The 24,098-nt window shown below is 55.4% G+C and overlaps 1 protein-coding gene across 3 annotated transcripts; it reads left to right on the forward strand.

The window, feature by feature from the left end:
- The first annotated feature begins 10,888 nt into the window (after positions 1-10,888).
- CMKLR1 (chemerin chemokine-like receptor 1) lies at positions 10,889-21,900 on the forward strand. 3 transcript variants are annotated; one of them, XM_032127811.1, is made up of 3 exons: positions 10,889-11,267; positions 18,013-18,103; positions 18,542-21,900. In XM_032127811.1, exon 3 carries the CDS (start codon positions 18,607-18,609, stop codon positions 19,690-19,692), a length of 1,086 nt encoding a protein of 361 aa, XP_031983702.1. In that variant the 5' UTR covers positions 10,889-11,267; positions 18,013-18,103; positions 18,542-18,606; the 3' UTR covers positions 19,693-21,900. The 3 variants fall into 3 exon arrangements, with proteins under 3 accessions (XP_031983702.1, XP_031983701.1, XP_031983703.1); XM_032127810.1 differs by having other exon boundaries at positions 10,890-11,267; positions 18,545-21,900; XM_032127812.1 differs by lacking the exons at positions 10,889-11,267; positions 18,013-18,103 and adding an exon at positions 11,298-12,890 and having other exon boundaries at positions 18,545-21,900.
- Positions 21,901-24,098: the final 2,198 nt, after the last annotated feature.

Genomic DNA, 24,098 nt, shown 5'->3' on the forward strand with positions numbered 1-24,098 from the left:
CAGGGATTCCTGGTGTCTCATCCCAGCTTTGATGCCTCTTGGTGCCCTTGGAATGGTCCAAGCTGAGGCAGAAGCCGACGATGCCACATCATCCCTCGGGACCCTGCGGATCCTTGGCATTCCCACAGTTCTTCCTCAGCATGGATCCGGGCCAGCTCGAGGATTTCCATGCATGGCTCTGTCAGGCGTAGCAGGGAGATCCCAAAGGTGGGAAGGAGAAGAGCTGGGGAATGCTGGAGCTGCAGCCTGGGTACGTCAAGAACTCCCAGCCCTGCTGGGTCATCCTGGGACTTCTTGATGTAGCTGGACACGGCTGTGCCAAAAGGATCCCATCTGGATCCTATGGGGAATTCGCATTTGGAGCAGCGTTCCAGAGGGATGCTGGAAGCTTTGTCGTGAAGCTGGGGTTTATTCCTGTCTATCCGATGGATTTGGGAGCGGCACTGTCCCCGCAGCCGGCAGATGGCACTGACTCATCTCGCTGCTCCATGGAAACACCCCAGCCTGCTGCATTCCTTCTCCAGGACCTTCCCACCTTCTGCCTTTGGAGGCACTGATCCTGAAAAACATATTTGGAGGTTGAGTAAGGCCCTGGCTTCCTTCTGGAACTGCTTGTGTTGGGATAAAATCCGCCTGTCTGTGCGCTCAGAGATTCCTGGGATCGGGTGTGACAGCAGCCCGAGGCACGGCGCTGGTGCCTCCCGAAGCTTGCACAGCGCCGTGGCTGTGAGGCTGATCCTTGGGATCATCTTCCCTGGCATGAATTTGGAAGATGGGATCTGGCAGATACATCAGTGCTGCTTCTTTCAGGCCCAGGTTGGATTCCTGGAATCAGGAATATGTCCCTGCCCATGGCAGGGAACGAGATGATCTGTGAGGGCCCTTCCCACCCAAACCATTCTTTGATTCCGTGATGTTTCCCAGGCGCCAGAGGAGCAGAGGGATCAGGGCAGACACCTCTCCTGCCACAGCCACACGCAGGGGGGACACCTTCATGTGACACAGCCTTGAAGAGCTACAATTCCACCCATTTCCCGTCTCCAGGGCTCCAATGTAGGACGAGGAGGGCTAAAACGGGCAGGAGGGTGGGAGTGCTGTGGGAGCAGATTACAAAAGGAGCTATTTTTCCTTTAAGCTTCTCAGCTCGCCCCCTGCTTAGGCCCTGACAGCTGTCACAGCTCAGCAGGTGTCCCGGGGAGATTTGGGAGGGCACGGAAGCAGCCTGGCACACTCGGGGGTGTGGCACTGATTGCGGATTCCCAGTGCCACCGGCGATGGGGACAGCGGTGGCCCCAAGCTTTTCTATGCTCAGAGATCCTCTGCTGGTCTTGGATGGCCTCGAGCTCTTCCCTGCTTGGATTTCACTTTAAACCCTGCCTGTTTAGGTGTGGGAGTCACTGGATCCTCCTGTATTTTTTTCCTTGGTGGAATTCCCAGGAAATTCCTCGCGGGCAGCAGTCCCTGTCCTGGGGGACCAGGATGTCCTGTGGGATGTCCTGGGCGCAAGAGAGGCCATCTGGGAGTGGTCTGGGGACAGTCCTGTGCTGTGGAGGGACATTTTGCCTTAAAGGTGGCAGGAGAGGGGACGATGCTCGGTCACCATGGCAACGGCAGTGCAGGGATGCTGGGGATGCAGCTGTGTCCTGGCAGAGGTGCTGGGGAGCTGCTGGAGGTCTCATGTCCTGATTCCGGGCTGAATTCCAACATTTCAAGCAGTGTGGGCTGCCTGGGAGGGACTCTGCAGGGTTTGAAAACGGGAATATTCCTGAAACTCAAGAGTTATTTAAGTTCCTAAATCCCGGGAGGAGAACCAGGAGCTCTGGAGGCCTCAATAACCACCTGCCACTCAAGTTTTGCTTCTCCATGGATCTGAGTTTCCAAGGGCTCCCAGAGCCTGGGATATGCAAATGACTCCTGATACGTGCTGATTGTGATAAATGGGAACCAGAGCAGGTGGATGATCCTTCAGGAATCACAGAGCCCCTCTGGCCTTGGAATTCTGCACCACTCCTCAACACCTACACGTGGGAACAAGGAGTTGGAAGAAATGGATTTGCAAATGGAAGAAATGGATTTGCCAACCTGTGCTGTTCAGCAGAGCTCAGAGAGCCCTCTTGGAAATAAGGAGGCAGAGCCTGAGTCATTCCCAGCTTCCCAGGGTGCTCTGTTAATTTTCCTGCACGCTGCTGGATAAAATGGATCTCCTGAAATTCCTTTAAATTAAAGCCCAGGCTCCCCTCTCCCCCTGCCAGCAGGGAGCAGCCCCTGTCTGTGGAACTCCGTCCTTATCAGGTGCCTCCAGCGCTCTTCAAAAACTCGGAGTTGGGAAACATTTCCCTTTGTAAGGCTGGATTGAATTCCTTTGGAGTTTGAATGTTAAATCTCCCCAGCTGGGCTTTGTGGCTTTCGACAGGAAGAGGCTGAGCTGGAACAGGAGCTGGGTGTGAATCTCCCTGAGCACTGGGAGGGGGCAGGTGCCAGGCTCCCTGTCCCTTCCCAAAAGGAATGCCAGTGGCAGCTCCCTGCTTGCGCTTGGCAGCTGAACAGGAGCAGTGGGAATTTGGAAATAAGCCCAGCAAGTGGGGGGGAAAACCCCAGGATCTAAAGCAAGCAAGAGAAATCTCATTTTCTCCTGGAATTTCAGAGGCCTGAGCAGCAAACAAACAATGATTTCCCTGTGCCTTTGCTGGGTAGATCCATAATTCCCGAGTGGCAGGGGAGCAGTGCTCCAAACACGAGCTGCTGCGTACTGGATAACTGGGATAATGATCCACTAGCATGGAAAAATCAGGAGAGACCCGCAGGGGCTCCAGAGGTGCCTCCATCCCACTCCTGGGAGCCTTGGAAATGCAGGGCTGAGGTCTGGCAAGGCAGGAAGGAGCAACGCTGGGAAGTGAGGAATGGAAGGAGAAGCAATTCCATGTTGTGCTTCCTTGGTGTGCAATCTGTTGGGATACTGGAACTGGAATTCTGGCTGGGGTTTGTACGAAGAGGAATCAAAAGGAATTGGTGTTTCTTTCCAGCGTATCTTGGATTTCTCCTGAATCCCATGGCATAGGAATTCAAATTCTGCTCTCCTGTTGGGAAGGAAGATTCCTTTTCCTTCACCTCTGGCAGGCATTTTACGAATTGGAGATAAAGCAAGTGATTCCAGGAGGCTGCTGGGGTGGGAAGAGGCTCAGGGCTGTGCTCAGATCTCCCAAAGAATGGCTCCAGCTCCCTGCCTCCAGCAGCCTGTAACAATTTTAATTTCCATGGAAAACCAGCCCAAGCATTCCCAGCTCAGCTGGTGTTTTTCTGGTGTTCCAGTGATGTTCAAATCAATCCTCTGCCTAATTAGCTTGTAAATATTATTCCAGGGGTTTTTTGGTTTTTTTCCCCCCTCTTTTTAGGTATGTTAAGCTGTGGAAGGAGAAATGCATCGGGAAAACCATAGGGAAAAAGCATCTGCTTCTCTCTGTCCCGCTTCCAGCACAACCTGCTGCTGAAATGGGATAAAAACACAGCTCTGGAAGTGCCACTTCTTGTGGGGAGGAGAGAGAGACCCTTGGAGCTGTCGAAGTTGGGGTTTCTCTGAGGGACTGGAGCACGAAATATGTTGGGAATCACAGCAAAGGGTGGGAATGCGCCCCGGAGTCAGCAGGGAGGCTGTGGATGCACAGGGCAGGAATAGGAGATGCAGCAGCCTTGGGAAAAGTGTTTGAGGGTCACATTCCAGCAGGAACTAGCATCAGCTGAGTTCCCTGTTCCTGGCATTCCTGGAGAATGGATCAGGAGCCAGAGCCAGAGCTCAAACCATCTGTGTCCTCCTGGAAAAGGCACCCAAGTAGGGGCAGCTTCAACAGTGATGTGATTTTTTTGGGCCAAGCGTTTGTGGAAAATCCATCAGGAATTCGCCTTTCACCGTGATCCTTTGTTGCAGCTTTGGGGTCTGAGCCGTGCCCTCTCTCCAGGACCTGCCTGGGTGGGATAAGATCCAGGGAAAGCTGGAAACTTGGCAGACTCCTGTGGTAGAAAGTGAACCTGGGGTTGCTTTTTAAAGGCTGAGAGTAAACACATCCCAGGAACTGCCACTCCATGGAAAACAGAGATAAGGGAGTCTCGGGGTGCCTCTCCTGGTTTCCCGTATTTATTTGATAACTGATGAGTGCAGCAGGACCTGCTGGCTAAAAATAAACGAGGGAGCTGCTCCATGGGATCTGGGATAGTCTGGTTTGGAGGGGAATGGTCCTTAGTGCGAGCTCGGGAATCCACGTTCCTGGTTTTTAATGTGGAGCGGGACTTGCAGCGGGATTTTTATCCCAGCTCGCTGCTCTTTGTGGTGTTACTGGTCCTGCTCTCACTGGGGATGACTCCAACACTCCTTTTGGGATCCCTGTCCTGGGGTTGCTGCGCTCCCTCTTTCCGTGGCATCGTTTGGAGCAGCTCCTGGAGCCCACCTGGCCTCAGCACCATCCTGGTACTGGTTTGTACTGGAAGCACTGGCACAGGGCTGCTGGGGGTGGCTGTGGCCATCTGGGATGGGGGAAAGGGCTGATCCATGAGCCTGGATATAGCTGGGGGATTCACTTTCCCTGCAGGAGCGATCCGGGTGTTGGTGGCACTGCTGAGTGTCCAGGGACACCATCGGATCTGCCGGGATGAGCTCCAGATCCTCCACCCACAGCGCTGATTCCCACCCCACACAGATCCTTGGACAGGGCCAGAAGTTTTTCTTCCCATTTTTTATCAATTTCTTTCCCTCTTTCCATCCTGGAGCAGCTTTGGGCTCCGTTTGGCAGCGGCTTGGCCACAGGATCTCATGCTTTTCCTCGACAAGGGACGTAAATGTTCCCGAAGGAAAGGGAAAGGGAGGGGGAATGTGCTGCTGCCATGAATCCCGGGAAGCCAGGGCCATGCCAGGAGCTCTCCCATGGCAAACTCCCTGCCAGGGCTGCTCCCAGTCAGAGCCCGGGGGTCCTGAAGGAGGAGCTGCGCTTTGGATTCAAGGATGTGCCAACATCTAATGAGAGAAGAGCCTCCAGGCTTCCATTAATTAACAAATTAGCTCATCAAGAGGCTCCCTAATTTGTCAGATTTAAAGCTGCCCTATTAATTAAACAAGAGGACAGCTTTTAATTTGCCAGAGCGGCACATTTAATTGATAAATGACTCGTTTAAATCCTTCACGGTGGAATTTTCCAGGAGCAACGATGGGAGAGGAGCACGTGGGATCCTCCGAGCAAGGAGCGCCAGCTCCCGGGATGCCGTGGGAGCCAGGGATTTGGGATCTCCAGTATGCCACCACCTCTCTCTTAATTGTCCCATCCACTAATTGGGTCTGCTTATATCCAACCTCTCATTCCTCTTCCCCTCAATCCCATTAGCTCCCTGTTTTCCACAGGGAAATTGTTTTGCAGGAGCTCCTCACCGGCGGTGCCGGGGATTTGCCAGGTTGGGAAGATGCCAGGCTGGGAGTGATGGATGCCCTGGTGCATCCACATTCCAGGTGGGATATCCAGGGAAATGCTTCAGCTTTCCCTTGGGAATTACGGCCCCATCATTGCTCCTTGAAGGCAGCTTCTGCTGGCGTTGGAAGCAGCCAGAATTCCGTGGCCAGAATTAATTCCTGCACTTGAAGGCCGGGGATAAATCAGAGGTCTTCTGACATTCCAATGATCTCCACACAGAATTAATTCCTCGGACATCTTCTCCCCAGCCAGATGTGCCAGGGAAGCTGCATCCAGCTAAGGTACCCCAAATTCCCTTTTCCCAACCTGTTTTTTCCCCAAAAAGTCTTATAGGAGAGTGGATGAATTATGTGGAGTCCTGCTGGAATTTTCGATTTATCCCTATTGATTTATAAGGTTTTTCCAATGACTGAATCCTCCTTGGAGCAGCTCCATGTGAGCTCCATTTTCCATCAGCCAGGAACAGTGCTGGGGATTTCCTCCATCCACTCCAGGCCATGGATAACAGGGATTCCCTCTGCACCGTTTAGGGAATAAAAATCAGGAATTCATTAGAGTTACATGAAGCAAGGACTGGAGGAAAATGGGAAGTGCTGGAGCTGCCAATCCCTGCCAGAGGCTCTATCCTCACCCACGCCAGGGGTTTTCCCTCTCTGCCATGGAATTAATTTATCATAAATGAATCTCCGACCATAAACCCGCAGATTTCCCACCTGGTGGATGCCACGGTGGGTGAGCATCAATCGTGGCGCAGCTTTAAACAGGGACAGAAGTGGCAGGAGTGAGGCACTGTGCCAGTCCCAGGTGGGAGCCATGAATCCCCTTTGGAATTTATGGAGATTTGATGTGTCCAGGCAGGACTGAGATCTTCCAAAGGGTAACAACCCCTCCCAGAGGGGAAATGAACAGAGGGTTTTGCTTCTGTAAACTGAGAGCTGGGTGTTCTCGTGATGTTGGGTTCTTACATGGAGAGAGCCGCTCGTGGGGCTGGATGGGAGGAATGCTGGGCTCCTTCCAGCTGGAGCTGGGAGCTGGAATGTCCCCATAGTGTCACCAGTGTGGCTGGGAGCTGGTGCATCCATCACTCCTGGATAAACTCCAGTGATCTCTGGTTGGTCATTGAGGAACGTGTTGTGTGCCAGCCCTGGCCCTGGAGTGGATCCTGATCCAGCCCTGGCACATCCCAAGATCCCACCTGCAGGTGAGCTGCGCTCCTGGGAACAAAACTGAGAATCTTCTTTAATCCATGAATTAAAAATCCATGATTTTCTCGTGCTGATGCTCTGAGAGTGCTGGGATCCAGCTGCTTGTGGCCATCCTGTCCCATTCCCGGCTTTCCCCAAATCCCTCATGGACAGGGATGCTCCTGCCTCTCCCTGCTGTGCAGTTTTATGGATCCCCCAATTCCAGCCAGGTTAAATCAGGCTGTGAGGAACCTTAATTGAATCCATAGGTTAAATTTTCCATCTGAGCCGGAGCATTAATCCCTTGTATTGTGACAAGGAATGTTCCTGTTTCTCCATGGCACAGCTTTCCCTCCCTTTGGGCTCGGCTGTTTTTGCTTTCCAAGACAAATTCTGGATCTGGCTTCCATCAACAGCACCCTCTGGACAGATCCCTGCATTTCTGGATCTATTTCAATAATTCTTAGATAACAGCTGTATTTTGGGAATGGGAAAGGATGGGATCCAGCCCAGGGCTGAGCTCTGGATATTGGGATCAATGATCCAGATCCATCCCAGGAAGGTGCTGTGGGGGACCCCAATGAGGACACAGGTACCCCCACATCTCCCTGGCACCGCCGAGCAACTCCCTCGTTCCAGAAATAGTCCCAGCCTGGCAAAGGCTCAGGAATAAATCATATTTTGCTGTTATTTTTATAAATTCCAGGGAAACTGGAGCCCAGGGAACCTGCACCAAAGCCACTCCATGGCCAAAAAACCCCGAAAAAGGCATGGATTGCTTGGAGCTGGCGGGAACGCTGAGCCTTCCCGCAAGGAGCCGCTTCCCAGCCCAGAGCTGGGCAATCCCTGTGCTCATCCCAGTGATGGGAAGCAGGATGGGGCCATTGGCAAAGTCACCTTCCACAACACTTGTCCCTGCAAAGCTCTGCTCCGTGGAATGGTGAGTTCCCAGATATTGATTGCAAGGAAAACTGGCTTTATTTATTAAAAAATCATGAATAAAGCAGGTTTCCTTATGGATGTTTGGGAATTTGAAGGAATGTATTGTTATTAAGTCCTTGTTATTAAGACAAATCCAGCTGGTTCCTTAAAGAATTGGGAGTTTCCTGAGGGGCTTTATCAGCCAGATCCCACTGATTTTTGCTGGGAGACTTCAGGAATCCTCCCTTCTATCCGTGTTTGGTGTCTTCACTCAGCACACCAGCAGCAGGAAAAGCACATCCAGAGGATTTTAGGATGATGCTGAAGGAGTTCAGGCTGAAAGATGAGCAAGGAACTGAAACCTGTCAGCAGCTCCCATTTTCCAGTGGGATGCTCCGCATCCAAACCTGGAGCCCTGTAGGGGTTTTATTAATGGAATTTCTTATTCCAAGGTCAGGTTGGACTTGGCCCTTGGAGCAACCTGGTCTATGGAAGGTGTCCCTATCCATGGCAGGTAAAGGAATGGGATGAATTTAAGTTCTTTTCCAACCCCAACCATTCCACGATTTGATGCCACCTCTGCTCATAAATCCCTGGGCAGGTGACATCCCTGTCTGTCACCTGCTGAGGAGCTCCAAGGCAAGGACAAAGTGCCCATGCCTGGCAATTCCTCATCCCTGCTCCAGGAGCTGTCAGTGGCCCTTGGCAGCTCCGGCAGGAATCGGAAATCACCGATAAATCTCCCGATGTGGCCCTGCCATCACTGCCGGGGGGTGCTGTCACTGCAGGGTGGGGATGGGAGCGGGTGGGTGATGCCATGGGTGGGGGAATCCATGGAGCAGGGCCCAGCTGTGCCCTGGGAATGTTCCCATCAATCCTGCTCTGCCAAGGGTGGGGTTTGGGAGCCGAGAACTGGGAATTGTCCCTTGGCCCGTGGGCGTGCATCGCTTGGATTCAGTCCCCGGCATAGCTCTGTGGGAAGCACATGGAAAAATGGGGGAAATGATGCAAGATTGGAGCCAAACAGAGGTGGGGAAGGCGCTGGGAGGGTGTTTGGGGGCTGAACCATACGGAGATGCCCTGACCTGCCCATCCCAGGGGTGGGATGCAGCGGGATACGGTGCCAGCCTTGGGAGCACAGCGGGGTTTGGCCGCCCGGTCCCAGCCCCGCCGCCTTCCCGGGGCTATTTATAATTCGAGTTGCACAAGGTTGGGACTGGGTTTTTTTTTCTCCGTGGTTGTATCAAATCAGCGAAAAAAGGGAACGGGAGCCGTCTCTCGAACATCCTGTCTGTGGCTTCGCTATTTGTGCAGGGAGTTTGCATTTCCACTTGGATCGGGAAGCAGTGGCGGGATCCGGAGCTCGGGACCGCAGCGGGTGTGGAGCCAGGGATGAGCTCCCTGTGGGAAAGGCAGGGCAGAGCTATCCATGGGCATAAACCCAGCCCTGAGCCCCGGGATTTGGAGCTGGGATGTGCATTTGGGAGCCTCCTGTCGCGTCCTCGTAGCTCCTTTCCCAGCCATTCCCATTTGTCCCCACGGCTCTGCCGGGGGCGAGGGAAAGTGCTGCTGGATGTCGGAGAAAGCTCCCCCGGAGAGGGAAACCTTCCTCCAATTTCTTCCCCATTAACTGTGACATCTGTTTCGGGATGAGTCAGGCGGGTTTCCAGCGCCTGTGTGGGAGGGAAGGAGGGCGAGAGCCGGAGGGGTCGGACCTGCCGGGCTCCGGCCGCGCATCCCGGCTCGACAGGGAGCTGCTCCAGGGCGTTTAATCAGCCCAAATCAATTTAGAGCTTTAATTGCTTTGCTCGGTGTGGGTGGCACTCGGCGCTTGCCAAGGACATGGCAGCTGCCAAAGGCTGGGATTGCTGTTCCCGACGGCTGCTCCTGCAGCGATCCCGCTCCGTCTCCAGCCCCGGGAACAGGGATTTGTCCTTCCGCAGGCGCTGCTGCCGGCAGGGCTTTGCTGAGGAAGGGAAACTCCAACCCACAAACGCTCGGAATGGGAAATCGTATCCCAAAGTCAGCGTGTTTTCCCTTCATCTTGCTAAACACAGGGATCAGTGTGAGAGCAGGATCCTGCATCCTGCCTGGACACGGGGCAGTGGCAGGTGCCTGGGAAAGGAGGCAGTGCTGAGGGAGGGGTTGCTTCTGTGGGGCTGCAGAGCTCGGCCTTCCTGGGAACACTGGGATTGTTCCGGATCTCGGCTCCGGACCCCTCGGAGCTGCCGGGATTTCGGTCGTTGCTCCGGCACGATGTCCCGAGGTCAGCCCTTGGCTGAGCATTCCCAGCCCCACCAGGCCCTGGAGTGGTTTTGGGAAGCCCCCAGGTGCCAGCACGTGGCTGGTGCCACCCAGAACTGCCTGGGCTGAGCATCTCTTGGTGGCACGGTTTAACTCCAGGCACACCAAAGGAAATCCCATCGGTTTGTGGTTGGTTTTCTCCCTTGCTGCCTGGATTCAGGATGCTTTTGGGCCTGTCTTTGCAGCTGAGGGTGATTAATTAATTTCAATTAATCTCCTGTAATAGATGAGCTTCCTCTCTGCTGGGGAGAGGGTTGGCATGGCTGGTGGCAAACCCAGGGTAGTGTCGCTTGAGCTGATGCTGGGGTGTCCCAATGGGGCAAATCCTGCTCCTTTTCCAGGCTGGAGGAGGGTCAGGGGGCATCACTGCCAGATTTCCTCGTGTTTCCTTGTGCTGCCTTCACTCCCAAGCCCTGCACTGGCTCTTACCCTGCTGGGATGAACGCTGAGACTGGGATGGCTGAGGCTTGGGAGCTGCATGGGGAGGGAAGGAATTTTCCCGGTGCCACATCAAGCTGGGGGTTATCCAAACCTCCTGCTCTGTGTGGGTGGGGGCTGTGCTGCTCAGTGCTTCCAAACTGGGGGGGCTGCCCCAAAAAACCTCTTGTTTGTCCCCCTGAACCCCATCCCTTCATCCAGCCTTTCCCGTCCCTCCTACCCGGGGGACCCCGGAGCCTCTCCCAGCTCCTCTGTGCCCTCCAAAGAACTTTTCTCGCAGGTGTTAAAGGGGCCGGGGGTGACAGAGCTGCCACCACAGAGCCTCTGCGGGCTGGGGGGGCTGCCTGGAAGCAGCTGCAGCATCCTGGTGCTAATGAAATCCATCGGGAGAAGCAGCCCCTGAGCAGCAGGAGCGGCGTTTGGGAGCCAGATTTTGCCGAAGGGAAGTGACTCAACGTCTTGGAAGGAGTTGGGGGCGGTGGGGGGAGCACAGGACAGCGGTTGACCCAGGGTGGGGACAGCACAGCCGGGGGAGGGGGGCTGGCAGCCACCTGCCTCTCCTCTTGGGCTCCCGGTTGGAGCAGCATCCCTGCGGAGCGCTCTGGGCTCCGTTATCCCTCCGTGGGGCGGGGTGCCCCGGGCCGAGGGGACGGCACAGGAAAGGAGGCCCCTTGGGAGGCAGCTCGCTGCTTCCTCACTCTGGCTTGTGATCCAGGCCAGCGTTCCCAGCTCCCGGAGTCACACCCTCTCCCAGCTGTTGCTCGCCGAGCATCGCGCTGCCAAGAAAACCTTTGGTGATGGATGAAACTCCCTCCCCGCTCCCTTAAAACCGGCGGCGAGCGGCACCGTGCCTGTGCCTGGTCCCGGCGCGCCGGGATCCGCCTGGGAATGGGATCCCGCTGGAATCTCGGGCACCCCGAGCTCGTCCTGCCCAACACGGAGCAGCGGGAGAGCGTTGGCACCACGAGAGGTACTGGGAAAGGTCACTGCAAGGCTTGGTGGGCGATACTGGGAGCACTGGGGAGTGTCACTGGGAGCGCTGGCGGTGTTACTGCGGGAGCAGATGGGACAGGACCTGCTGGCAGAGCGACGGGACAGATCCAGCCCGTGCCACTCTCCAGCCGTGTTTCTCATGGATTTTATAATTCTGGGCTGCATTTCCCGCTGTCCTGGGGCACCGCTCCTCTGCATCCTGCTGGGGACCTGCCACAGGTGCCACAAGCGTGGATATCCTGGAACTCCAGGAGTCCTGCGAGCCTGTGGGAAGAGTGGGACGTCAGGGAGCCGGTCACGAGCCACCCAGCCTGGCTCCACAGGAGGATTGGCACATCCCTGCCTGCTTCACACATCGGGGCTTTTTGGGGCTTCTCCTTTCCCTGGAGCGCCCCACATCAGCACTTTTCCCGCCCCGGTTCAGCTCAGGGATGTTGCGACACAGAATTGTGCAAAGCTGGCAGTGGCTCTGATTCCTCTTTTTCGGCTCTCACGGGAGCTCGTCCACGTGGGACGGGGTCAATGTCCCCATCTGATGGGACGTGGTGGCCGTGAGCTCCCTGCCAGCATCACCCCCTGTCCCCTGATCACAGCTGGGTGGTGGTTTTCCAGCTCTAAGGAAACTGGGATTTGTCCCTTGAAGCCGAGAGCTGGAAAACTCATGGACCTTGGTGACGGAGAGCAGGTGGGGGCTCTGCTGGCAGGTGAAGCTCTGTCACAGCATGGTGAAGCTTTTGCCCCAGGTATTGTCCATCTCCCTCTGGATGGGCTGTCCCGGCTCAGGGCAGGGATTTTTGTGTCCATCCAGGCTCAGGGCAGGGATTTGTGTCCATCCAGGCTCAGCTCATGCCGGATCACTGGTTGCATCGTGGATGCCACCAGCAATTTCCAGGTCCTGGCAGGTACAGGGTGGAGGTCAGGATGGCCCTTGGCTGGTGATCTCCTCTTTTGAGTCCCAGTGCAAACCAGGACAGGCCGATTTCTTCACTGGGAACGTGCTGCTGGATGAAAGCTGGGAATGGGCAGGACCTGGCACCTTCCTGCACCCCAGGAATGGCTTTGGGTTTCCCCTCTCCTGCGTGTGCAAGGCCAGGAGCATCCCAGGAGCGAGGCATGGATTTGGGGGGTCCTGGAGAACAGGGATGAGGGGCAGCCAGGGTGGAAGAGCCCGAGAGGACCCTTTGGCTGTGCTCACAGCGAGGGATCCCCAAATGCTTCCCAAGGGCTCCCAGGAGATTCCCAAGCCACTGTGGGCAGCACAGGAGCTGTGGTGGACGGGGCACGTCACTCCTGCCACATCCCCTTCTGTGTCCAGCTGAACTCTCTGCAAGTTCCACATTCTCCCCCTTCCCCCTGAGCTCTGCTGACTCCAGCAGCTGGTTTCTTCCACGGGCTGCGTTTATTTTCCTCATCCTCCCATCCCATGCGCGTCTGCTCGGGATGAGAAAAGCCGGCAGTATCCGTGTCAGCTCCAGCTGGATGCCAAAGCCACAAGCCCAGGGCCATTCCCATGCCAGCCCTAACGGGGCTGTAGAACAAGCAGAGATGCCTGATCCAGCCTCTAAATGCTGAAAATTCCGTGGGGATTTATCCAGCTCAGGTAAACCCCTCTGGATTTATGTATATTTATTAATTTATATTTTTTTATAGGGATTTGGGAGGAGGGGTTTGCTGGAGGTTTGCAACCACTTGAGGTTTTTTCCTCCCCTGTTGTTATAAAAGCGGTTTTGGGACCACTGGGATCCCTGCTGTCCTTCACCCCAAACCCTCTAATTTCCCCTAAAAGCCCCACCCCTTTCAGAGCTGGGCTTTGCAGCCTGCGGGGTGAGGAAACAGCACGGAAGGGAGAGGAGCTGGCTGTGACTTTGGGGGGGCTGATGTCCTGACAGTGTGGCAGTGTCCCCTGCCTGGGGACAGGGAGAACAGGGTGGCTTTTCTTTGCCGTGCTGATCAGCATTCAGCTGGGGACGCCGAGCACAGCTGGGAGGATGCTCCCGTGGATCCGGGGTGACTTCCTCACTCGGGAGGGGGGTTGGGGGGCTGAGTCTGCTCTCCCCGGCCATGCCACATCCCCTGCAGGGTCACGTCCTTCCCGCAGCCCTATTTCTGGTTTTTCTGGGTTTCTTTCCCTTTGTACACCCCAAATTCCGAGTGATGTCCCCAGGGCTTTGTGCCCTGATGAAACCCAAGCCATGGTTAGGGACACCCTCACCCGACTGCTGGGATGTAGCAGGGAGGATGCTCCAGAAAAGGGAGTTTTATTGGGTTTTTTATTGCTTGAGAAGTGCCAGGAGAAAACCTCGGATTATTAGAAAAAGAAGAGAGCAGAGGAGATGAAAGAATTTTTATTATCTTGGAAGTCGAGTGGTTTTAAGCAGCTCAGAAGCACAAACTGCCCTTTTTTAGAGAAAATCTTTGCCTGTGTAGGTACAAACGCCCAAAATTTTCCCCTTCAATCCTCAAACCTTCCCAAGAACAAAACAGATGGAGCAAAAGGCCAGGATTTTATGAACGAAGTGGCTCTTTCAACACTTCGTGCCAGGGAAGGCCGGGCTCCTCTGCTAAAGTTTCACCCTGGGAGGGGCCTTTCACGACCCGAATTTTGAGGTTAAACGCCACTTTCTGGCTGGATTGGGGCGCGTTGCCCATGGGGGTGACCCCACTCTGTGGCCAGGAGGATCCATGGGATCCATCCCATCCTAACCCGACCCGTCCCGCGCAGCCCGGCCGGCTGTGCCCAGATAAACACTGACTCATGTTTTTCTGTCCCACCCTGGGCACAGCAGCTTTTTTTAAGGCTGCCTTTTCCAGCTATTCCCTTTTTCCTGTGCCGTTCACACGGGCGGGGTGAGCAGCCTCAGCCGGGATGCTGGGAATGCCGGAGGCTGCCGGGTGCGGGGGTCCCGGATCCGTGATGAACAACTGGGATGTGTCTGAATGGATGCAGGTAGGGATCAAGCTTCCCACTGTTCTTGGAGCAGAGCTCTGTGCCTCCTCATTCCCCTGCGGCTGAGCCCCCTCCCTTTGCCCTGGGAGTCTCCAGCTGCTCCAGGGGGAGGTTTGGGAGAACTTCCAGCCCGGATCCTCACTGGCAGGAGCCCGTTCTCAGCCTGCTCCTGCTGCTCCCACGGCATCCCATATCCCTGCCCCTTTCCCAGCCTGTTGGAGCAGGACAGAGGGGTCAGAGGTGGTGGCAGGGTTGGAATCACTGCCAGGAGCAGCTTTTGGGCAGGCTGGAGCTTGGGGGTTGAGGTCTAAACCCCCTTTTGATGGGCTGGTGGTCGATTTACACCGAGGGATGAGGGACCATTCTGGGTATCCCGGCGGGGAGTGGGATGCTGAGGAGCATCATCCCTGTGGCAGCTGTTGCCATGGCAACCGCTGGCTAAAGGAAGGGGGAATTGGAGCTGGGTACCCAGAGCTGTTTTCCCATTTGGTTCCTTGCTCTCCTGAGCACGGGCAATTCCTGGGAGCTGCATCCCGGCAGGGATGTCCCTCGTGTGTAACCTTGGGCTGGAAATACCCAGTGGTGCCGGAGGGATGGGTGGGGTGGCCTCGGGTGCCAGCTTGGGATGGGGTTTGCATCTGTCTTCCCTAGAGCATGAGATCTGGCCCATGGAATCCCATGGGATGCCTGGGATCCAGCCCGCAGGGTGGGACTCGAGCTCAGCCAGAGCTATGAACCCCCACGAAACTGGGACCAGCACCTGCCATGTGTCCCCAGAGACACCCCTGCCCTCCGGGGACATCCAGGACTGTGGCAGAGCTCAGTGCGGTCTGGTGCTAGCAGGTCCAGAGGGGCGTGGAGATCCCGTTTTACCCAGTGCCCTTCCCAAAGCTCCCAGCTCCAAACATCTGCCGGCAATTCCCGGGAAGCCGTGCCGGAGCTGCGGGGGCAGCTGCCCGCGCCTCCCACTCCCGGAGGAAGCGGGTTGGGGTTTGGGGTGCGCGGGGAGCTTGGAAACCACGGATGGAAAGAGGGAAGGGAAGTGCTCCAAGGAGGAGAAGGCAGAGCAGCTGCCGGGGAGGGACCCGGCTGCTCCGAGGGGATTTGTTTGTCGTGTCCGGGGTGTCCCGTGAAGGTGGGACAAGCACTAACCCAAGGGCTCTCCCAGTTTCCCCAGCGCGTCAGACCCAGCCCCGGCAGGTCCCAGCCCGGATTCATTTCATGTTGTGGATCAAAGCGTGATGCACTTTGACAGCGCAGGCAGGATCTGATGTGCTCCAAAGCTGCTCTGCTGGTTTGATTTAATTTGATTTGATTTGATTTGATTAGGTTCTGTCAGTTCTCCTCAACCTGTCCCAGTGCCTCCAGTAAAAGCCGGGCCCCGCGGGCGCTGGGCGGGCGGGAGGCGGTGCTGGCAGCCTGCCCATCCCTATAAACTTCTGGAGCAGGGCTCTGGCATCGCCCTGCCCGCTGGAATCCGCTGCCAGCGGCCCGAGCATCCCCTGCCCTCCCCGCGTCCCTGGGACGCGCATCCCGCCGCGTTTCCCCGCTCACATCCGTCCCCCGCCCATCTGCCTCGGCCGGGACAGAGTTTTTCGCCCAGAAAAAGCTGGATTTGAACATTTTTTTGCTGTTCTCTCGGTTTCCTGTTGCCTTCCCAAGAACAACATCCCTGACCTCATCCTCCCCCCGGTATGTGCCGGGATGCTGCCGGTGCGCGGGCCGCCCGTCGGGAATCCCACCCGGCCTTCCTTGGGTACCAAGACAAACACAGCTGTGGGAATGACGGAGAAAAGGCTATTTTGGGTAAATCCTGAGCTCGTTTTTGTTGAGGTAGGAGGACAAAGATGAATAGATTGAAGGGAGAGCAGTGGTTTTGGCTCGAGACGGGAATTTTCAGGCCGGAGAGGACCAGTGAACACACTCAGTATTATGTGGTGCTTTTTTTTTCGTCCCAGACTTTGGAGTTTTTCTTTCCTGTGAGAAATGAGGAGGTTTCATGCAGCTGCCCCTGAAACTCTCCATTTTTGGGAGGATTTTGGGGAGGCAGGTGGGAGTTTGTTGGATGATTTTCCAGCAGATCTGAGCTCCTGCTGCCCATCTGGAATGTTCATGGTGGGATTGGCAGCTGCCTGCTGCTCCTGTGGAGTTTGGGATTGCTCCTCATGAGCCCTGGAAACAAACCCATCCTCTGCCAAATCCCACGGGGAAGCAGATTCCTGGTGTTCCCGTTGCTCTCTGCCTTCCTCATCCCAACTGGGAACAGAGGCCAATCCCTGCCCAACCTGGCAGAGCAAAATTAACAGAGAATTCAAATCAATAATCCAGTAAACAGAGCTTTGGAATGAGCTGAAAGTCGCCAGGCCCAGCAATTGGAGATAATAACAAGGGGAAGATTTTCCATTAAAAACATGGAAGCGAGAAGAGGAGTGGGAATTTCCCCTGTCCCCCCAGAGCAGGGGCTGAGTGACCCCGTGGTGGTGAGGGGTGGAGGTCCAGCCCTGGGGGTGCCTCACTTGCCCCATGGATGACACCACGGTGGACATGGGGGTTGTAGAGCAGGTCCAGGGAGCTTTGGGGCTCTCTGGATGATGGGATGGGATGGGATGGGATATGATGCAATGGGGTGTGGTGGGATGGGATGCAATGAAGTGGGATGGGATGTGAGGCAATGGGGTGGGGCGGGATGGACATGGGGTTCTGGGCTCTTCAACCCTTCTGGAGCTCTGCCTTTGGAAAGGGGAAAGTCCCTGTTCCATAAAGCAACGATTCATTAATTGTCATTAACGTCGCTGTGAGAGTCAGTTCTGCTGATTCTGTTCCTTCCACCAGATCATTGACTTTAATTCATCTCTTTGGCCATCGAGGTTTTCCTGGGACAAGGCCTCTTCCCAGCTCCAGCTCATTCCCAAGCTTTACACTCAAACCTCATTTGTTCTGGCCGCTTATCGTCCCTCGGAGCTCGGCCAGGGGGAGGTGAGAGGGTGGGATTTCACCCCTGGCCGGGGACTCTGCAGCAGCAATGGCAGGAAGGAACAGCAGGAAAAGCCCAGGGAGAAACAATAGCTTCCAACAAAAACACCATGGGAATTTCAAAGCAGGGCTGGCGGGAGGGTGATGCTCGGAGACCTTTGGGGTGAAACGCCTCAGGAACAGGGAGGGTCCCTGGGTGGGCAGAGCCACAGCCCTCCTGTGAGGACACGTCCGGGTGGGATGCTCCATGCTGGGGCTCTTGCTCCTTGTGCCAGGGCTCGCTCAGGCTTTGGGGGATTTGGGTTTTAACCCCCCCTGACCCACATTCCCAGGGGACAGGTTGAACCTACTGAATGAAGGCTGGAATCTGGTGGTGGCAAATGTTGTTGGTTACCACAATTCTCATTTTCACACCCAGGGCACCAAATGAATCAGAAAAATAACCCTGGGAGAGTCCAGGGTGTAAAACTGATACTGCACCTCATTTGTAGCTTTAATTATTTATAGTAACCTGTGGCTGATCGTTCAGTTTTTGTGTGCACCTACGGATGCTGCTGGTGTTGGGTGCTCGTTCAGAGAGTACAGCACAGGATTTCTGCCCTGGGTTATCCCAAAAGATGCTGGGATCATGGCAGGACCCCACCTTCCCCAGACTGGTGGTGAGGAGGGTCCCCGGGCCAGCACAGCCTGCTGAGGGAGGCTGCACGGGGTTAAGTGTGGCCGCACCCTGAATGGGTTTCCTCCCTTAACCCCACATCCGGGGGCGAGTGGCCTTTCTTTGATCCTGGCTTCAATGTTACAGCTCGTGCCTTAGGCCGGTGTGGAGGGAGCTGCCGTTGTGCCCTGGGACACTGAACTGTCACCTGTCCCCCATCTCAACGGAGAGGAGAGAGGTGAGAGGGTGCCTGGTGTCAGTGGGGTGTGTGGGGAAGCTTCCCTTTGGGTTTTCAGTCCAATTCAGGACAAAAAAAAAAGAGAAGAGCCATAATATGTTGCAGATTGGAGGGCTGTTGATGAGGTGTTGATGAGCATTATCCCGGTTTTTCCCCTGGAAGTAGGCGGGTAATCAACATTTTTTGCAGGATGAGGCTGCAGCCACATCCTGGTGGAGCTGAAGGACTGAATCACGTCCTGATGTCTCACAGAGGGGGGTGGAAATCAGGGAGGAGCTGCGGGAGCATCTTATTTGGGACCAGCAGTGGGGTTCTCACGGGATCCCCCACAGCTGTGTGCTTTGTCCCTTCGCTCCCTGTCCCCAATTCCCACACGCATTGTGGGGCCATTGTCCCTCCCGCTCTCCTCACTGTGATTAACACCAAGTGTTTGGCCAGCAGGGAAGAATCACCGGCTGCAGATCCCAGCCGCCGGGATCATAGGGATCGGGTTCGTACGGATAATGGCGCTTCCCAACCTGTCCGATTACTTGGATGGCCTCAACAACTACAGCGACTACCCGGACTACACCTACGAGGACAGCAGCGGTGTGTGGGCTGACCCGTCCCACGACCCCAAGGACATCACCCGGATCCTGTCCGTCATCATCTACAGCGTGTCCTGCGTGCTGGGCATCCTGGGCAACGGCCTCGTCATCGCTATCATCATCCTCAAGATGAAGAAGTCGGTCAACGCCATCTGGTTCCTCAACCTGGCTGTGGCCGACTTCCTCTTCAACATCTTCCTGCCCATCAACATCGCCTACACGGCCATGAGCTACCACTGGATCTTCGGCACGGTCATGTGCAAGCTGAACTCCTTTCTCCTCATCCTCAACATGTACACCAGTGTCCTGCTGCTCACCACCATCAGCTTCGACCGCTACGTGTCCGTGGTGTTCCCGGTGTGGTCCCAGAACCACCGCTCCACCAACCTGGCCTACGGGGTTTGTGTGATCATCTGGACCGTGGGCATCATCATGAGCTGCCCCTCGCTCGTCTTCCGGGACACGGCGCAGACCCGCAATTCCGTGATTTGTTTCAGCAACTTTTCCCTCTCCAGGAATAAATCCTACGAAGGGCTGGCTCTGATGAGGCACCGCACGGTGAACATCACCAGGTTCCTGGCTGGGTACATCCTCCCCATCACCATCATCACCTTCTGCTACGCCGCCATCGTCTTCAACCTGCGCCGGAACCGCCTGGCCAAGTCCAAGAAGCCTTTCAAGATCATCATCACCATCATCGTCACCTTCTTCCTCTGCTGGAGCCCCTACCACCTGTTGAACCTGCTGGAGACGGTGCCCGACACGGTGCCCTGGTCCATGTTTGAGATCTTCATCCCGCTCACCACGGCGCTGGCGGCCTCCAACAGCTGCATGAACCCCGTCCTCTACGTCTTCATGGGCCAGGACTTCAAGAAGTTCAAGGTGACCCTCCTTTCCAGGCTGGTGAACGCCCTCAGCGAGGAGACAGGACACTCCAGCATCGTGCACAGGAGCTTCTCCAAGATCTCCTCCATGACTGAGAAGGAGACAACAGTTGTCTAAACTCAGCCTGCAGGAGGGATGGAGTGTCCTGGTGTTGGCCATGGCCACCACTGTGACAGTGACCACCACTGTGGCGGCCCTGGTGTGGGTCAAGCATTGTCCACCACTGTCCTAGAGCCCATTTTTGACTGGTGTTGCTGCCTGGGGGCTGGCAGGGGATGGAGACCCCCAAGGTATGGACAAGACACAACCACCCTTGATCTTGTGTGGGATTGCAAAAATCCTTGCACTGAGCTAAGACAACATTTTGGGGCGTTCCTGTCCAATCTTTGCATCGCCTGACTCAGGAAGGGTTTTCCTGGTGTTTCCAGAGGCACCATGGTGGGGTGGAGGATGTCTGGGAAGGCGTCTCCCCATGCCATGGGTGTTCCCTGCCATGGCCAAATTGGTAGCACTCCTCTGTCCCATGTCTGTGTGTGGCTCCTCATGGTCAAGTCCTGAGGTATTTTGGTACCAGAGCAAGGTGTTTGTGACTTTTTTGGCAAGTGTCCTTACGAGCAGTTGGAATATCCCGCCTCAAAGAACTGGGAAGTCTCAAATGCCTTCCAAGTGATCCAGACCCAGGGCCAGCTGCCAGCGTGGGGATTGAGCTCACACACAAGGTCACCAGCATGGAAAACTGGGAGAAAAAAAGAGGGAAAGGTCAATTTGAAATGTGTTTTTAACCCCCCTTTGGTGGGCACATTCCACACGGTGCATCCTGCAGAGCAGTTGGATGTTTGGGACCAGGAACAGGTCCATGAGCTGGGAATGAGCTCCTGGGAGGACCTGCTGTTCCCTCCGGCATCCAGCGGGGACTGGCTCCATTGCCAGCTGCTCCCTGGTGGGACCAGTCGGTTCTAAGGGATGATTTTCTCTCTCCCATCTTGGGAGACTCTGGGAATCTCCACACACCAATCCCTGCAGTGAAGGAGGGACTGAGCCACCACCTCGATCCGATTTCACGCCCGGTTAATTTGGGAACTCCTTCTCCATTGGGGCTCCATCACCACGACTCCAGTGTCACCCTCATTGATGTGTCACTCCCAGGACAGCGAGGAATCCCTGGAGCTGGATTTGGGCAGCTCCCAGTGGCCCTGGGGACATTTCAGGGCAGCTCTGTGTAGGGTTTGACACGTTCGCGGTTGAGAGTCTGCTCCCAGGTGCCCACAAAGGCTGAAATATTCATTTACAGATTTTCTTGGAAATCAGGATATGGAAAAAAAATGTGGAGAGGCAGCTCAAGGAAAAGCAGGGAGCTATTTCCAGGCAGCAGGTCGTGCCAGCCACAGGTACCAAGTAAAGCCCCGGTAACTGAGCCGCGGGAACATCGCGGATCAGAGCGGATGCTGCTGCAGGAGCTGGATTTCAGGATTTCAGACGGATTATCCGACGTCCTGTCTGCCCCAGCGCTGCCTCGCTGCTCCACCTTGACCTGCATCATCCATAGTGTGATGGGACACTCAGCACCTGGATTGTCTCCGTGTCTCCTGGGGTCAGGATCCAGCCGCTTCCCTAGGGAGCACTGCCTCATCCCTGCACCACGCCACGTCCCACGGGCAAGCCCAGGGCTACTCCCAGCCCCGATGCACTGAGATTTTTTCCCAAAACCCATGCAGGATCCATACCCGTGGAAGATGCTGTGCCTGAGGAGGCTGCAGGGCCTCTCTGGTGGTGGGAGGAGGCTCCTCTTTCTCATCTCCCCCGGTACTGCTGGAAGGTTGCTGGGATCCTATTAGGAGTGGGATGGGACAGATGGGAAGGACGAGACAGATGGACAGACAGGGCGGTGAGAGGGACACACAGAATGTGCAGAGGATCTGCTTAGGGAACAGTGGGAATGGGATGTACCCGGAGCCAGCAGCCACCAGGGCTTTTCAGGCTCAGGGTTTGGAGCAGCAGGAGCAGCCTGGGCTCCCCTGTGCCTGCCCTGGATGTGGGAACAGTGGGATGAAGTCTCAAGGACTGGATGCCATCCCATTGCCCCATTGCTCCCAGTCCGTGCTGGATATGGGATGCTCCTCGCTAATTCCGGTGGCTGTTTTTTCCGAAGCCCATCTGTTATTACTCCGATTGGCTTTCCAAAAATAAAAAGCAATGCCTTGGTACTTACCCTGGGGTTAAATCATCTCTGTAATGGCAGCTTGGGAATCCCAAGTCTCCCAAATATTTGAGTCCCTCTTTGTAGCTGTTTGCTTATTTAATAAAAACCTCTGTTTTCCAGACAAATCGGTGCGTGGAGTGGGAAGGATCCCAGGGTTTTTCACTGAGCAGTTGCTTCCCTGTGTGCATTCCTGATCCCTGGTGGTGAATTTGGAATTGTGGAAAGAGCTCAGGAGCAGAGGGATGGGGTTTGAGTGGCTGAGATGGGATCTGAGCCTCTTGGATGGGCTTTGGGAGATTCCCGCTTGTATTTGTCCCTGCAAAGACCAAACGGCTCTTTAGGGGGAAAAAAAAAGAGGAATTTGGGGGGAAAAAAAGCAGCTGAAGGAGCATCATTTCCCCCACATCCACATGCAGGGCTGAGGCCCTAGCCCATGTCAGCTGCCCTGTTCCCTCTTGGATCACATCTGGCAAAGGCTCCGTTATTCCAGATTGGATAAGGAATTATTAATGCCAGCGTTGGGTCCCTGTGTGGGATCTCTCTGTGGGATCTCTCTCTAGGATCTGTTTGCATCCCACCTGGCAGGGCTGGTTCCCCATCACCTCCTGCACCCCACAGGCCCCTGGTCCTTCAGGCTGTTTTGGGGGAACAGGGAACAGCGGAGTCCCAGTGGGTTCCCAGTGCTCCACCCCAACATCCATCCAGGCACCAGTGCTGCTGTTCCAGCCCCTCTTGTTCCTGATTCTCCTCATCCTGGCAGGGCTTGGGGTGAGGATGGGGAAGAGAAGGGGAAAACTCACAGAGTTTTTCCTGCTGGACCCTGTAAGCTTTGGATTAACACCCCCAAGGAGTACCAGTGATTTCTGTTCCCGTGTCACCCACTGACACAGGCAGCAAACAGATCACCCAGGGAGCGCTCAAAATGCACATTTTTATAGGTCTGTAAAATGGAAACGGGGAAAAAACACATTCCTCAGAAAACTCCAGCCTCCTCAGCCGGGTTTTTCTTTCCTTTTTGGCAGAGTGGCAAAGAAATGCAGCTCAATATTGCCCCAATTCCTCTGATATTCCCAAAATCCTGCAGGAGCTGCAGCTCTGGAATCTCCCAGATTGCATCCTGTCAGCATTCCTTGGGGTTTTTGCAGTGCTGGATGTTTTGGTCATGGAGGGGAGGGGGCTGCACTCTTCCCCCCCGGTGTTGGGAAGCTCCAATATATTAAATCAAGGATCCTTGGATGCATCCCGGTGACCTCGGTCCCTCCCCGGCGCTGCTCAGCTGGAGACGTCCTTAGCTATTAATTAACAAAGTCCTCTTGATTAACGGCAGCAGGAGGTTAATGACCACGGGCAGCTCCAGGGGAACGTGCACAAACTGGAATTAGCATCCAGGGAAAGGCTGGGTGGGAGCTGCAGCTCCAGGGCTGGCGGTGCCGGGGCCTGCAGCCCTTTTTGGGCAGAAATCGGTGAAATTGGGGTGCAACTGGATGGAGTACCTCGGAATTATGGGGTGAGTGGGATGCAGAGCCAGCACCATCCCCATGAAATCTGGAATTAGGGCGGTAGTGGGGATCAGGATTTGAGGGTAGGTCAGGGCTCGTGGGAAAGAACTGCAGGTTTTGGAGCTGGGGCTCCAACCCCCATCCCCGGACCCCCATCCCCAGCCTTGGGACAGCAACCCTCATCCAGGACCCTTATCCCAAACCCTGGGACCAAAACCTCCAGCCCATGACCCCCATCCACATCCCTGGGATTCTCACCCTCAGCCCAGAATCCCCAGTCCACAACCCTGGGACCCCAAATCCACATCCCCCAGACCCTATTCCCGACCATCCCACCTCTCCCTATCCCGGTTCCCCCGCTGTGCTGTGGGATTCAGCACCCCCGACCCCATTGGGAGCCGTGGCAGGACTGGCCCTCACCCAGCAGATCCCAAACCTGCCCTCTTCCCACTGCTGCTTCCCTGGATTTACCCACCACCCCAAACCCAGGGCTGGCTCTCATTTCCTGGGAGAAATTACTCTGGAATACACCAAACCCCTTTCCTGTGGGATGTGTTGCCATCCTTAATGACAGCTCTTTTTCACTTGGCTGTCACGGCCCTAAAATAAAGCCGTGCTTTCCCTCTCCCATAAATCGCTGCCTTTATTCCAAACTGGGATGGAATTTAAAATTTAAAAAAAAAAAAAACCAAAACAAAACCGAGGAATAAACATGTTCCCCTCTCCCTTTGCTCGGAGCTGGGTTTAAATCACCCCTGCTGTGCTCAGGCACGTTGTCAGCTGTAAATTTGAGGGGAAATAGGCAAGCTGAGACACGAACCTGT

The sequence above is a fragment of the Corvus moneduloides genome, chromosome 18, assembly GCF_009650955.1.
Source record: "Corvus moneduloides isolate bCorMon1 chromosome 18, bCorMon1.pri, whole genome shotgun sequence".
Lineage (NCBI taxonomy): Eukaryota > Metazoa > Chordata > Aves > Passeriformes > Corvidae > Corvus > Corvus moneduloides.

Excerpts from the sequence above, each read along its gene's own strand:
- CMKLR1 (XM_032127811.1), top strand. The coding sequence starts at position 18,607 with ATGGCGCTTCCCAACCTGTCCGATTACTTGGATGGCCTCAACAACTAC.